Source organism: Coregonus lavaretus (assembly GCF_964263955.1).
Source record: "Coregonus lavaretus genome assembly, chromosome: 22".
Taxonomy (NCBI): Eukaryota; Metazoa; Chordata; class Actinopteri; order Salmoniformes; family Salmonidae; genus Coregonus; species Coregonus lavaretus.
Window position 1 is genome coordinate 39,729,099 of NC_140009.1, and position 16,415 is coordinate 39,745,513.

The 16,415-nt window shown below is 45.2% G+C and overlaps 1 protein-coding gene across 1 annotated transcript; it reads left to right on the plus strand.

The window, feature by feature from the left end:
* Nucleotides 1–696: 696 nt before the first annotated feature.
* Nucleotides 697–11,653, plus strand: LOC311149784 (uncharacterized protein). Its single transcript, XM_084187010.1, has 4 exons — nucleotides 697–1,306; nucleotides 7,406–7,759; nucleotides 8,073–8,181; nucleotides 10,153–11,653. Exons 1-4 carry the CDS (start codon nucleotides 1,240–1,242, stop codon nucleotides 10,157–10,159), a joined length of 537 nt encoding a protein of 178 aa, XP_084043136.1. The 5' UTR covers nucleotides 697–1,239; the 3' UTR covers nucleotides 10,160–11,653.
* Nucleotides 11,654–16,415: the final 4,762 nt, after the last annotated feature.

Sequence of the window (16,415 nt, forward strand, 5' to 3'; positions counted from 1 at the left end):
GCAGGTACATACATCTTTCATTTTTTCCCTTTTATTTTCTTCCTTCCCCCCCCCCTCTCTCTCTCTCTCTCAAGCTATTAACTAATCAAATAATGTATCTCTTATTTCCTAAACTTTACACACCATGCTGCTTTTTCTCCAACAGATGTCGCTAGTGTGCAAAACTAGAGCATGTTTGCACTTTCGTCAACTCTTTGGACCACCATGACCCATGTGTTAAAGTCACATAGTGTTCTAACTGCATTTACTGTGGAGGCCACTCTCTGTCAACAATGCCTGTATGTTAACCTAATCCATTTACATCTATTAAAACAGTAGTGTAATGCCTATAGACTTCTCCATAGAACTAACGGGCACTCCTTTTAGTCAAATGTATGGGAAGTGTATTGGGAAAACTTACCATTAGCTGAACCTAAGATCACAATCTGATGATTAAATACATTATAACTTATTTCCTGGTGTAATTTGATCCAATTGGATTGCTTATGAAGGAGAATTCGAACAACAAAAAACATTGTTTAGAATGTTTTCCCCCACTCACTGTAAAGGTTTTGTGTGGATAGAAGGTGTTTGTTTTGAGGGTATATTTGTATGCAACAAATTGCATACGTTTTTGTGGAGTCTACTTTGTGTGTATAAATGTTTTTGTATATACAGTATTTCTGTGTGTGCTGCTGGTATTGCAAGGCAGTCAGCAGCCTCACGGTGGACTGGAGAGGGGTGGACTGCATGAAGAGTGGGGCTCACTCGGGACTGGCCTGTTCAAGTAGGGAGGCAGGACCAGGGCTGAGACCACCTTACACTGCTCAGCCCCCCCTCCCTCCCTCCCCATCACACACCCCACCAGCACCAGCACCCCACCTCCACTGCCGACACACTCACACTCTCTCTCTCTCCCTTGCCCTGTGCCTGTCTCTCTCCATTCTACCAAGCAGCCAGACCTCCTCTCTCTCTCTTCTTCTGCCCTGTTGACATCCCTTGAGCGCTCCACGCCTTTCTCCCTCAGCCTCCGAAGCCGTCTGCCTTCGCCGCCGCTGACGGCCAAAGTCTGTATCTACAACCGCAACAAGTTCCCTGGGACTTTTTCTGAAACTTTTTCCTCAATACCTTTTTTATATTTTTTGCTACCTCCCTTGAGACTCCAGTGCGGGTGGTGCTGTGTGTGATAGGGTCTAGTGTTGCTCTTTGCCCTGGTGGCCTCTGTACGCCGTTGACCGAAGGAGAAGACTACTTGTCACCATGATCAAAGTTCAGCTGCTGCTCTTGCTGGGCCTGGTCGGCCCCTTCTGTGCCGTCGCACACGCAAGTAAGTCAACATCCAGGGCTCGAGCCCTCCTAGCACACCGTGTTCTCTCTGTCTGGCTCTCACACTTACTCACACACACACCACACCTCTCTTCTCATATTCACACACCCTTTGTCTGTTTGGCTTGTATCCTGCCGCGTCCTGAATTTGAATCTCGGGGCTGCTCTTAGTTCTTTGTCCTTAGTTCAAAAGTTCCACTCTCGGAAGAGCGTACACGCGTTTTCTTTGGTTTGTTTGATGTGTGTTTTATTTTATTCGTCACAGTAGTCTTTAAAAATGTGTTCGGCTATGGTATAGGACTCTTGTATTCTCTTCTAGATTCTCCTCTAGGTATAAGTTCATTTAGCAGTGAATTGCTTTGGCTCATCCTGGATGGAAAAAGAAGCTTTGGCTGAGGGTGTCAATGTAATGAAGAGGGGCGACTGGGTGGACAGTCTGTGTCGATTCTAACCCCCCCCCCCTCCCAAAGCCTCTGGCAGGAGGAAAAGTTTGATTTGGAGACAAGGGGGAATGTGATGTAATGGTGCTAGGTCTTGTGCCTCGTGCACATGAGTTCTTGGCTGCCGGCAGGATGAAAAAGGAATATCCTTTGGAAGGTTACCAAATAGTGCTCGGGTCCGACTTGCCAAAGATACACACTGTACACGTTGATCGGAAAGCTAATCCCTCTCCATCTCTCTCCCTTTCCCACTCTCCCTCGCCAGTCCTGGGTAGGAAAGCTTTTCCCAATGGGGAGGGAGGGAAGGAGAGGAGGGGGCAGAGACAGAGTGCAGCAGGGCAGGGCTGGTTTGCGTGTGGGTATTAATAGAGGGTAGCTCTATATTTAAGACTGTCATATGGATGGGACCGGGAGAGAGAACACCCGGCTACGTGAGGGCTTAACAGTGAGGGCTGCTGCCGCTGCCCCACCCCTACCGCGTGTTGTTAGACTGCCAGGACCCACCGCCCCCTCCACATTTACCCATCTTTGGCAGGGTATCAAGCTTTACAGGCCCCCTCACCCCTCACTCCAGCCGCCCCCTGATACTGTTCCCCCTACTCCCGGTTGATGAGTCTAGGGGCGGGAGGAAGTTGGTGGGGTTTATTTTTAAACGGCAACCTTTACCGACCAGACGCGCCCCTTTCCAACGAAGGCCTGTTTGTAAGAACGTTAACTCCTCGAGCTTCTCCTCTCTGCTCCACACCCTGACAAAAAAAAATATCTAATAAAAAATATATATATAACAACCTGCACGCGCTCCGAACAGAGCCTGTTGATGCTTGACTCCCCTGCATTCCTCGCCGACACCCCTCCCAGCTCATAATGAGCTTTGTCTGAGCCACTTGCCTTTGAAAGACTCCATCCAGCACATCTGGCTGCAGACACGGGTCAATGCCCTCTGTCCGTGCCAGCTTGTAAAGTGACTCAAGTGTGCGCTCATACGCCGAATATGAGGCGCGCACTGTAAAATCAACTCAGGAAAGCATCGCTTACGTCTCTTGTTTTTTGCCATCCAAAATGTAAAGTTGAAAGTTGTAAGCCTACCTCTGTAAAGCAGAATCTGTGCGGTGAGAAAACAAACATCTATTTGAGTCGGCCCTGGCGAAGGCCATTTTAGCTCGCGAATGAGGTAGCCCCAGACGTAGTTGTAGGGTTGGTGTGGCAGGCACTGACAGAGAGGGTAATTCAGCCCTGCCATTAGACCAAGGGGGCACTCCCACAACATGGCTGAGCCAAGGGTTTGTGTGTCTTCACTGTCAGCATGAACATGAATGTCTCACGTCTCTAGCACCTACTCCAAAGGGCCAGACACGGAGCAAAGAAGAAAAGACCCACAGGGCTTCATAGAAACGTATACAACAGTGGACTGAGAATCATTTGATGTTTTCACTTGATATCTTACTAAAGTTCCCTGATATATTTATTGTGGCTCCATTTAAGTCATCTCAATTCATTTTTGCTGTATTGTCCAGCAGAGGTGGAAAAGGAGGGAAAAGTTAACTTAATATACTGCCAAAATGTAATCAATAATAGATTGATGAGTTTGACAGGATATATTTATCTCTATACACTCTATACCAGTTTATTAGGTACACCCATCTAGTACCGGGTCGGACCCCACTTTGCCTCCAGAACAGCCTGAATTCTTCGTGGCATGGATTCTACAAGGTGTGGCGTTGAAACGTTGCTCAAGGGACCTAACGTGTTCCAGGAAAACATTCCCCAAACCGTTACACCACCGCCATCAGCCTGTACAGTTGACCCCAAGCAGGATGGGGCAAAAGACTCATGCTGCTTACGCCAAATCCTGACTCTGCCATCAGCATGATGCAACAGGAACCAGGATGTGTTGGACCAGGCGTTGTCCAGTGTTGGTGATTGTATTCCCATTGGAGCCGCTTCTTCTTGTTTTTAGGTGATAGGAGTAGAACCCGGTGTGGTCGTCTGCTGAAATAGCCCATCCGTGACAAGGACCGACGAGTTTTGCATTCCGAGATGCCGTTCTACACACCACTGTTGTACTGCACCATTCTCTGTAAATCCTGGACATTGTCGTGCATGAAAAGCCCAGGAGGCTGGCCGTTTCTGAGATACTGGAACCTGCGCGTCTGGCACCGACGATCCTACCACGCTCAAAGTCGCTTAGGTCACTTGTTTTGCCCATTGTAACGGTCAATCGAACTGTAACTGAATGTCTCGAAGCCTGTTTGCCTGCTTTATATAGCAAGCCAAGGCCACGTGACTCACTGTCTGTAGGAGCGAACAATTTTTGTGAACGGGGTGGTGTACCTAATAAACTGTGTATTTCTTGTGATGACTCGATATTTCACAAAAGTCTGTTATTGATGATGTATATTATTTGCCTGATATATTGTTCAAGTTCATTTGATATAGGCCCGTGGCTTCAAATATACGTATTGTGCCATTGGTGGCCTCAGTGATGTTGTCCAGAAGCGGAATGTTTAATGTCCTGTATCTCCACTCATGGGAAAATAAACGCGGCCTGTATGTGGACACTATTGTGTCTAAGATAAGAGCCAGTTGGAATATTCCACTCTGGCTATCGGACCTTCCACTCAACTCAAAGTGCCAGGCAGCGAGTTACGGTGCTATGTATTTATGCGCGACTCCTACATCTAGCGTGGGAGGCTAGCTGTGCTGCGCGGTGCCATACCGTGATGAGATGGGATGGGCAGATACCTCCCTCCCCAGCTAAGGAACAACATTCTTGGGCTCCGGGGGCCACAACAGACACACACTCCCTCACACGTCTGGAGATGGGCCCTTCCTGTCTACAGACAGCTTAGCACAGATTTACACACACACTCACATGCACACACAAGGGAGCCTCAATGGCAGCTGATTGTGATGGTGATGGATGTGTCCTGCTCCCTCCCTCGCTCTCTCCCCCTCTCTCTCTCTCCCCCTCTCTGTCTTTCTCTCTCACGATGCCATTACTGTCCGACAGGCAGGATCCCCACCCCAAACGGGCCCCACCACTTCTCCCGGCCCTTTCCTGTATTCTCTCACTCTCTCACTTTTCACTCTCGCCCCTTTGCCTGCCTGCCTTTTATGCCCCTCCCCCTTCTCCCCAAAGAGCTTGTTTGAGAGAAATTTTTAAGCAGGGTCATTAAGAAAGACTTTTAATGCGCAGCGGTGGTTAAGCGAGCTGATGACACACACACTCAAACACACACACTCAAACTCAAGCATGCACGCACGCACTCACACATGCACATACACACATCTGCTCTGAGGTCAGGCTATCATGGGACATTAAATCAGAGACAGACTATGGGACTAGGCCCCTGTTCACAAAATAGGGAGAGTGTGAGAGCGAATAAACGGGAGGGGCTGCCGCTGGGCTCTCCCCTCTTTAAGTAAGAAACATACCGTTCCCTTTCGGTTTCCCTCCACCCTTTTACATCACTCTCCTCTTGCTGAGCTACAGCATTCCCAAAACGTTTATCAGGACAACTTAATTCATGGGGTGAGGCGGGGCAGAGAGAAGATAGGGAGAAAGAGTGGTAGAGAGGGATGGAGAGAAACGTATGGTGGGAGAGAGATGTAGAAAGTGGTTGTGTTCTCTTCCTCACTAGCGCATCTGTATTAGCCAGCACAGTGGAAAGGAAATAGTACTTAGAGCTAATTGTGAGCACAGCAGACATAATGAAGCAATTGTTAGCGGAGGGGGGTGGGGGGACATGAATACGTATAGCGCAAGGACATTCTCACTCGAGCATGGGCACTTTATCATCACAGACATTCCAAGCAAACAGAAACGTTGCAGTTTCAAGCGCTTCACGATCCGTCGTTGGAGAACAAATGTTTTGTTATATTTAAACCTGCTTGTTGCTAATGAACGTTTGAGCAAATAGGGAACTAAGAATAATGGGTCTGGGACAACTAGAGAGAGAGGGAGTCAGCTAGTCAATGTTATTTTTTATCTCGTAAAGCATTCTCTATTATGAACGGTCTCGAACAATCGGGGAAAATGACGAAGAAATGATGTCAGGTTCTAAGTTTAGACAGATCGCTCAGTGTCTTATTTCTGGAGTTGGGAGAAGTTTTGAACTGCATATTCGAAAGGGCAAAGAGTACTTTCAGGAAAAAGGAGCGATTGCAAAAGAACATGTTGCCAGTTTGCAAGTTAACCATAATTTCAGTCCTTCACTAAAATGGACTTCTACTTCTTAATTTCGATGCTGCGCTGTCCAAGCAAAGCTTTCAGTTGTGGTGTGGAGGGGAATATTTCAAACAGGCACAGATAGGACTTGGGTTGTAGAGCACAACAGTAAGGTCTCACTCAGCTTGTACTTTGCGGTCCAACCCTTTGATCAAAGAGACTATTCTTATTACAAGAGGGTTTCATACAATTATAGGATAGATGATGGTACATTTCTCTTCAAGCATTGACAGCAGCATACCACCCTGCATCCCACTGCTGGCTTGCCTCTGAAGCTAAGCAGGGTTGGTTCCTGGATGGGAGACCAGATGCTGCTGAAAGTGGTTTTGGATGACCAGTAGGAGGCGCTCTTTCCTCTGGTCCCAAAAAATATCCCAATGCCCCAGGGCAGTGATTGGGGACATTGCCCTGTGTAGGGTGCCGTCTTTTGGATGGGACGTTAAAAGGGTGTCCTTTTAACGTCCCACTAAAGATCACTAAAGATCTGTGGTCACTAAAGATCCCATGGCACTTATCGTAAGAGTAGGGGTGTTAACCCCGGTGTCCTGGCTAAATTCCCAATCTGGCCCTCATACCATCATGGCCACCTAATCATCCCCAGCTTCCAATTGGCTCATTCATCCCCTCTCCTCTCCCCTGTCAATTTACCTGGTAAAATAAGGATTAAAAAAAGACAGCCCACTGAACTCAAAGAGCTTCCTTTCCAACTCTTATTGCCATCCAAAAATGGCCAGATGAGAGGATGTTTTGAGGTTGAGATCCATGTAGATCTTTGGTCTCTCTGGTAATTTCACGAACAACAAATTCCAACACATCCAAGTAATTTGGATGCCATTTTCTCTGTTAAACACCCAGCTGAATTGTCCATTGTTGCTTTCCCCTCTTAGTGACTATGTTTTAATGGTATGGCCTCATATGCTGACTTCCTGCCATCCCCATCCAGGGGCTGTTATGGCGGAGACTCCATGAACAGGAAATGAGGCAGCGGATGAGGCATGCACGTGCGCAAACACGGCCCAAGACAGGACGGAGAGGGGCAGGTTGGATGGGACAAGGGAGGAGGGAGGACCAACATTTGTTCAGTCATGGGGTGTGGCAGCCATGTTCTCACTGCTACTGATGAGTCAAGCCATGGGCTGGGAGAGGAAAAATAGATGTCAAGGAAGAGTGTTCATATTTACGTCGTTTTTTCTTTAGTTTTCCCACAATGTCCTTGCACTGAGGGACTTTCCAACTGTTGTCCCCGCTTTCCAGCGAATACATTTCAAAACGATTGCGAAATGACAGAGAGTAAAGTTTATGGTCGTGTTCAAAAAGTAATTCACCTCAATTGTCATGTATCCAATCACAAGTGGTAGCCCTTCTCTTCAGCGTGTGTGAATATTGTTAATTTGCCTCTACCAGCCTCTGACCTCTCTTTGCTGCCCCTCAGGCACACTGGTGACACCATTAGACTGGGTGTCAGATACCCCTGCTGCCACCGAGGCCCTCAAAGAAGAAGCCGCCACCGACGCCCCCACGGCTGAACCCAAGACTGCGGCCGAGGAGGTCATAGCGGAAGCCCCTGCCACCGAAAATCCTGTCGCTACCGAGGCCAATGAGGCTGCCTCTGAGGTGACGGAGACCGCTCCCGTGGAGACCGAAGCCCCTGCCTCCACCACTGAGGCTGCCGAGCAGGAGGCGGCCACAACGGAGGCCCCTGTTGTCGCCACCTTGGCCCCGGCGTATCCCGAAGCCGAGACCACGGCAGAGGCTGAGGAGGAGTTGGTGGTGGAGGAGCCTGAGGGTAAGGATAGGAGATATCAGCTACAAATATATCAATGCTACAGTCTGTCTGTGCTCCCATAGGCGGGAATCAAATAGAGGGGCAATGATATATAGAGCTCAAGACACCATGAGATTGCTCTGCCCCCTGGTCTCTTCATTTCTATCCTTGCCTTTTAGTTGATTGTCTCACTTTTTGTCTTTGCTCTGTTTCCCTCTTTCCATTCATTTTTTCCTTCTCTCTGTTTCCTTCCTGTTCTTTCACCAAACGTGTTGTTGATTCCCTATCGAGGTCAGTCTGGTGGGGTAACTCGGTCTTTGTGTTCCTTCCACAGAGAGCACTGGCTCTGGACAAGTGGTGGGTATTGTGATTGGCGCATTGGTGGCAGTGATCATTGTCATCGCTGTGGTGATTGCCTTGGTGAGGAGAATGGGCAAATACTCGTAAGTACCTCCAAGGGATACACCAATTGAACTAGAATTGGTCACTCTATTTCTATGGATACACACACATGCTCATATGCACATGTACGCACGCACACACACGCACTCTGCATGTCCTGTTTGCCTTGTTGTGATCTTAGTAGTGGACTAAGCATGCTGTAGAAGCGTGAAGCTACTACTGTATAAAACCATGCACAATACTCTCATTTTCACAACTTATGCATGTACTTTAAAGGGTTAGTTTGGGATTTTGGCAATGAAGCCCTTTCTCTACTTCACCAGAGTCAGATTAACTCATGGATACCATTTTTAAAATTAACTCTGCATCCAGTATGAGGATAGTTAAAGGTAGTTTAGCAAGCCAATGCTAACTAGCTTAGCGAAAACACTGAAAGTCTTTGGGATCAGTTAGCATCCATCATACTGGACACAGAGATATAACATTTGCTATCACAGGAGGTTGGTGGCACCTGAATTGGGGAGGAGGGGCTCGTGGTAACGGCTGGAGCGGAATTAGTGGAATGGTATCAAATATATGGTTTCCATGTGTTTGATGCGATTCCATTCGCGCCATTCCAGCCATTATTATGAGCCGTCCTGCCCTCAGTAGCCACCACTGTTTGCTATCCACAAGTTCATCTGACTCTGGGGAAGTAGATAAAGGGCTTCATTGCCAAAATCCCGAACTACTATGGTGAAGTGGGTGTTACCAAGCACGTGTTTTAATAGATAAGACAACCTGCATCACTTTTCAACCATAACTGGTCCTCTGAACATAACACATTTGAATCATAGATTCAAATAGAAGTGTCCGTATTCCTTTAAAAAGGAAGTTTTATTTATAAATGTTTCAAATGTTTCCTCTGAGAATACTGTCATGTTTGGGGATGTGCTTGCCTGCTAACAGGGAACGTTTTTTATGCCATAGGGCTGCTGCTGCTAAGAAAAAGGCTGACACAAAAGAGAGCATCTTGGTTTCTGTAATTTTCTCTTTGATTATTTTCCCAGTTAATCATCTTAACTCTACGACTCTCTGTGGTTCAAAGTCACTGACACATAACAAAGGAAAATAAGAGGACCCTATTCCCTTTATAGTGCACTACTTTTGATCAGGGCCCATAGGGCTTTGGTCAAAAGTAGTGTACTTTAAAGGGGAATAGGTGCCATTTGGGATGCATTGTTTGTTATGTGTCTGTCCGTCGCCGATCGACAGGCTGTTGGTTGCTACTGCTCTCTGAGACATCCACTCATGGGCCAATGAGCCATCAGGCATTGTTCATTCAGTGAAAGAAGTGGCTCTATTCGCGCTTCAATTTCGGTCAAAAGGCTCATGTATGGACTTAGTGGGTCCATTTGACAAATGCTTTCCCAGCTGTTTGACTTTACATCATCAGTTCCGGTTGATTATGCTTCCTGTCTCAATGGCTTAATGGTTCGAAGCGGAGTAGCAACTCAAGGCTGTCATCTTGAATGTGTTATCCTGATAACTAATTCAAGGAGATTTGTCGTTGGTCCATTTTGAAACGCTTTAGATTTTTTAATTGTTCCAATTTGACCTAAACCGTTATTTAAAGTATGTTTCTCCTTAAAACCATTCAAAACAAACTATATCCTTATACAAGCCGAATGTCTGTAGTGTCCATAACTAAGATAACCTCCTGTATATGTGTGACTTTTGAATTAACTAAATTACAATCACCCATGTTTTTATTTCCTCATTTTGGGGTCAATGGTGACTCCCCCTACGAATTATGACATTTCATGAAAAATCTACTAAAGTTAATGTTCTCCATGTGCTGTGTTATCTTTAAAATCCTAAACCAAGCAACTTTTTAGATATTATTTTTCCAAACCATCTTTTTCAATCATCAACTGAAATTTTTATGAGCCATTACCAGATTTTGTTTTGTGTGTGTATGTGTTGGCCTGTGTGTCTTACACTCTCTTTCTCCTTCTCTCTTCATCCCTCAGCCCCTGAGGAGAAAGGCTGCAAGACAGGAAGTCCCCAAAAAGTTCTGGCAATTCTGAACTGCTGAACTACGTAATTTCCTGTCATTAAACAAGCATGCTACCAGCACTTGGACTGTTGCCAAAAGGAGGGGGAGGATGTTTGCCCACTTCCCCTCTTCTCCCCCAACCCCCAGACAGGGCCATTGATATCAATGGTCCTGCGCCCAACCACACAGCAACCCTCCACACCAATAACCAAACGGGGGGGGGGGGGGGGGGGTTGACCGTGACCCACAGGATGTCACAGTGAATTTCAGGATTTTTGTGTTTGTAAAAATAAAGAAAGTAAGGGATTATCTAACTTGTGGTAGAAAACGCTCTCTCTTATGCAGTGGTGTGTACATTCATTCCGATTTGCATTTGAGTTGGTGAAGAGGACCTAAACACACGACACAAAGAAACATACAAAATAAAAATAAAAAGGTGAATACAGAAGAAAAAAGGCGGGAGAGAATGTTGTGAATTTAATAGGGTGTATATACCATGCAAAGGGACTACAGTTATAACTTGATTATATGTTGCAGTTGCTCATTATAGCATTCAGTTAATGGAACATTGCAAAGCAGCCATAGGCAATTGTGGCCAATGGACCCAACTGAACCACATCCACATAGTATTTTCTCACCTTAACACCTAGCCAATGAGTCCCTAGCTACCAAAATGTTCAACAACTGTATGAAGCACTGTTTGCAGAAGTTGTTTCGACATTGTGCTCATGTTCTGAGGGTTAGTGAGGGGCTAATGAAAAGACGCCTCATTTGCAAGTGTAACGTGACATTCTGCCAGCTTTAACAGTGACATATAAAAACGTAATACATATCCGTGAAATTTTGCAGAAGGGTTTGTGCCACTGTCTCTGGTATTCCCTGGATAGTTTGGAGATTTGACTTTTGGAGTGCATTAATGTGAATTGACTGTACTTTAACTGCCCCCCATTCCAATAGGACAGCTTTGACGACTTCAGGTTTTCACAAAAGCCCCCATTCTGGTAGCGTTGTCCTTTACAATGTATTTACTGTACTTCTGCTTACTTTAGTTGGGATAGAGTATACCAAGCAAACACACACAATCTTTAAATACAAGTTCCCCCCTGAATGCATGCAAAGGATGTTTTGACTTCCATGGTTGCACCCAGTTTTAGGTGCACAGTTTTAGGCAGCAATGTCTACATTTTCTTCATAATCGTTAGTGGACATTAATGGGTGTAAAAATTATTCAGTCTCAGCTTAGCTCCGCTTGCTTTAAGAACTCAGTTAATAATTGCACTGAATGAGTGATGATAATTGTTTAATGACTCCGCTTTAGACACTGCAACTGTTTGCAACGACGTTTGTTTCCGCTTTTGCTCCATATTATCAGATCTAGGTTTTTCATTTTACTGTCAGATTTTTTCTTTTATTTAATTGCAGTGTTTTTGTTCATACTGTTTCAATAAACAAGTGAAAACACTCCACAAATATACACTGGCTTGTGACATGTTTTTATTTTTATGGGTGATGGTAGAATTCAGACGTTGTATTGTCTTTGTTGCTCCATTGTTTTTGGGCTGTTGCTTATCAAATTAAGTTTCCATGACACTGTCTAAAGTCAACAAATTCCCAAGTAATTGTCCCCAAAATCTCGACAAGCCAAACAAGAGCTGGTGACACAGCAAGTAATTAATTTACTCATAACACTGTGCTTTTTACACCAAACTGTTTCCACACAATCTTTAGTGTAAAAGCAGCACACACCACTACCCAGCATGCACAGGGGTAGAAGTCTGCAGCGAAAGCTGATTGGTCCAGTCAGGTAATGCACAAAATGACCACACCCCTGAATCAAGACCAACTACGGCCAAATGCGGTCCTGTATGGACTGCCTGAGACTGCTGAGTCCGTTAGCTCTCGCCACCCAGGGTGGTTCTCTGACGGTTAGGTGTGTTTTTCATGTTGTGTTGTGGAGTTTTTCGTACGGCACTGCTAACCCTGGGCAGCGCTCCAACAGTGAGCTGTGAGGCACACAGAGCTGGCCTGTGTCTTGCACTCTCCTCCATGTAGTTTTAGGCAGCGTCCCAAAACCCAAAACCCACTGCCCCAGCCGCCCCCAGTCCGCCGGCTTCATCCCCCTTTAGCTCTGCTCTCTCCCTCCACACAGGGAACAATGGAGTCTTTTGAGAGGGAGAAGATGGAGAGGCTATGGGCCGTTGTGACGCTCACCCAGTTCTGCTCTCCTTCTGCCATTACACAGCCTGCATGGGCTTCCCCCCAGCCCCACAGGAGGTTCTACAGCAAATTCGGTACATTGCTCCAGGGTGGAGTCACTTCCACATTCATGCATGTACTCACATACACATACGGAGACTCCTAATGCACATGCAGATGTACACAACACAACTGTATACATTATTATTTACAGGTACATACTGTACACATGAATGCACGCATGCAGTGCACACACACACACACACACACACACACACACAGAGGAATACAAGCACCACTGTCACACTGATACAGAAGCCCAGATAGGCACACAGCCACACTCAGACTGCGTTTAGACAGGCAGCCCAATTCTCACTAATTGGTCTTTTGACCAATCAGATCAGCTCTGAAAAAGATCTGATGTGAAAAGATCTGATGTGATTGGTGAAAAAACCAATTTGTGTAAAGTAAAAATGAATTGGGCTGCCTGTGTAAACACAGCTTCAGTCATGTCCGTCTGCACACACATCCACAGACTGCAGCTACCCACACTGAAATGTACACACACACACACACACACACACACCTCCCTGCCTCATGTGTACAATACCTCCCTCATAAGCTCCCACTTGTGCAGTGTGCAGGCGTAAACATGAGCTTGGTGTGTGTGAAATAAATCCTTGTGCCGGTGTCCTCCTGCCTGGGTTTTTATGGCTGCTCCCCCCAGCCTCCCTACACACACACACACACACACACACACACACACACACACACACACACACACACACACACACACACACACACACACACACACAGCCCCCAACTACAGCCCCCTGTCCTGCTCAAGAGGTGGCAGGCTTTTTCATAGGCCTGTAGACTCAGGAAGGCCGAGCAGAGGGATAATGCACAGCACTACGGTAACTGAGGCAAGCAGACATATTCCAAATAGGAAGTCCTAAGAGATCTTGTGTAGGTCATTTCCATGTGAAAGGACCAATGAGTGCCAACATGTGAAGTTCATAGGAGGGTGTCAAATGAAAGCTAAGCGTCTATATTATTTAGAAATGAAGGCATATCTACATTTTCAACCATTTTCCAGCCCAAAAAATTGGAATAAGCTAAGGTTTTGATTTCTGGTCAAACAGGTAGAAAAGGGGTCTTAGAAAACATCTACCAGAAAAGTCTTAAAAGTATTAGAAATACATCAAAACACAATAATGTTCAAGTAAAGACCCCTGCCAACTGATATCAACACTTCTATTTAGTTTGAGAGAATGTTCACTAATGTACACTAATGTACTGTATTGTACTGTACTGAACTGTAGTCTACTGTGCTGTACTTTGATGTCCAAACTTGTGAAACATAGACGTCTATGATTGGTTCAGATTTGGTCTGGTCCGGACCAACCAAATTTGGTCTTGTTTTGGGGGCAGAGCTCATTACAATAACAGCCAGTGTGTAGAATAATGCCCCAAAATCCAAAGGAGGATAATGCATACTCATACCTTTGTGTACCTATTTAGGATACATCACCCTGAAGAGAATGACTTTCATATCCATAATTATGCATTTCTGTGTAGTACAGATCAGCGACGCATGATGAAATTCCGTTACCGCAATTCCATTACTGGGTGTGAATCCACTTCACTTACTGTAGTTCAATAACCAAAAGAGATTTTTCTAAGTCAATGTGTCATGTCATCGCTGGAACCGCATTCTTTCTGCAGACATAGTTGAATCTTAATTCGGAGCAGATATTTAACAGAGTTTTTGGCAATTGTGGACACACAAAACTGAGGAAGATTTTACCAAGATTCTGTTACCAAACTTTGCATCTGCACAGTTCTTCCAGTAAATGTGCTTTTGTTAAATTGTCGGTGTAAAAAGTAGTCCTTGTGCATAAAGTTGTTTGGTTTGTTGAACTTTGAAATCAATGGTTTTTATTTGGCATACATTTTAGTCTCAGAGCAACTCTGTTACCGTGGAATTGCTCTGTAGCAAAACAATACATGCAACCTAGCTTATCCAGAACCCACTACACAGAGGTGAGTTAATTTGTGACTGGAAATGTGATATTAATATATGCCGGTATTCAATTCAATCGGACGTTGTTGACAACGCGCCTTTTAAAGACAATGCTCCTGTGTTCACAGAGACCACATTCACGGTGAACGCTGCATAAGTCCGCTCAAATGGAAATTATTAAAATGTCAAGTGTTCTACAATGCGCCATCGGATTGAATCCCAATTCCAGTAATAATGATAGAAAATGTGTACATGAATGTATGCAATTTAGCTTGTCCAGCATCAACTACACAGAAGTGAGGTGAATTTGAGGTAAACTGTGAAGAAAACAGGCCACATACAGTGCATTCGGAAAGTATTCAGACCCCTTTACTTTTTTCACATTTTGATTCATTACAGCATTTGTTATTTTATTTGTTATTTTATTTAATTTTTTTAGGGGGTTACAGCCATATTCTAAAATGGATTCAATAAATAAAAAATCCTCATCAATCTATGCACAATACCCCATAATGACTAAGCGAAAACATGTTTTTTGACATTTTTGCAAATGTATTACAAATAAAAACAAGATATACCTTATTTACATAAGTATTCAGACCCTTTGCTATGAGACTCGAAATTGAGCTCAGGTGCATCCTGTTTCCATTGATCATCCTTGAGATGTTTCTACAACTTGATTGGAGTCCACCTGTGGTAAATTCAATTGATTGGATATGATTTGGAAAGGCACACATCTGTCTACATAAGGTCCCACAGTTGGCAGTGCATGTCAGAGCAAAAACCAAGCCATGAGGTCTAAGGAATTGTCCGTAGAGCTCCGAAACAGGATTGTGTCGAGGCACAGATCTGGGGAAGAGTACCAAAACATTTCTGCAGCATTGAAGGTCCCCAAGAACACAGTGGCCTCCATCATTCTTAAATGGAAGAAGTGTGGAACCACCCAAGACTCTTCCTAGAGCTGACCGCCCGGCCAAACTGAGCAATCGGGGGAGAAGGGCCTTGGTCAGGGAGGTGAGTGGCCAGACAGAGTGGCCAGACGGAAGCCACTCCTCAGTAAAAGGCACATGACAGCCGCTTGGAGTTTGCCAAAAGGCACCTAAAGGACTCTCAGCCCATGAGAAACAGAATTCTCTTGTCTGATGAAATCAAGATTGAACTCCTTGGCCTGAATGCCAAGCGTCACATCTGGAGGAAACCTGGCACCATCCCTACGGTGAAACATGGTGGTGGCAGCATCATGCTGTGGGGATGTTTTTCAGCAGCAGGGACTGGGAGACTAGTCAAGATCGAGGGAAAGATAAACGGAACAAAGTACAGAGAGATCCTTGATGAAAACCTGCTCCAGAGCGCTCAGGACCTCAGACTGGGGCGAAGGTTCACCTTCCAACAGGACAACGATCCAAAGCACACAGCCAAGACAACGCAGGAGTGGCTTTGGGACAAGTCTCTGAATGTCCTTGAGTGGCCCAGCCAGAGCCCGGACTTGAACCCGATCGAACATCTCTGGAGAGACCTGGAAATAGCTGTGCAGCAACGCTCCCCATCCAACCTGACAGAGCTTGAGAGGATCTGCAGAGAGTAATGGGAGAAACTCCCCAAATACAGGAGTGCCAAGCTTGTAGCGTCATACCCAAGAAGACTTGAGGCTGTAATCGCTGCCAAAGGTGCTTCAACAAAGTACTGAGTAAACGGTCTGAATACTTATGTAAATGTGTATTTCAGCTTTTTATTTTTAATACATTTGCAAAGATTTCTTCTAAAAACCTGTTTTTGTTTTGTTATTATGGGGTATTGTGTGTAGATTGATGAGGGAAAAAACAATTTAATCAATTTTAGAATAAGGCTGTAACGTTTCAAAATGTGGAAAAAGTGAAGGGGTCTGAATACTTTCCGAATGCACTGTGCATGAATAAAGTCCTTTTTTATTACAATTCTCTCACCACAAGCGTGGTTATCATATTTTCAAGATATTGCTAGTCAGTCGTGGTGATATATTTTTGATCCTAAACAAC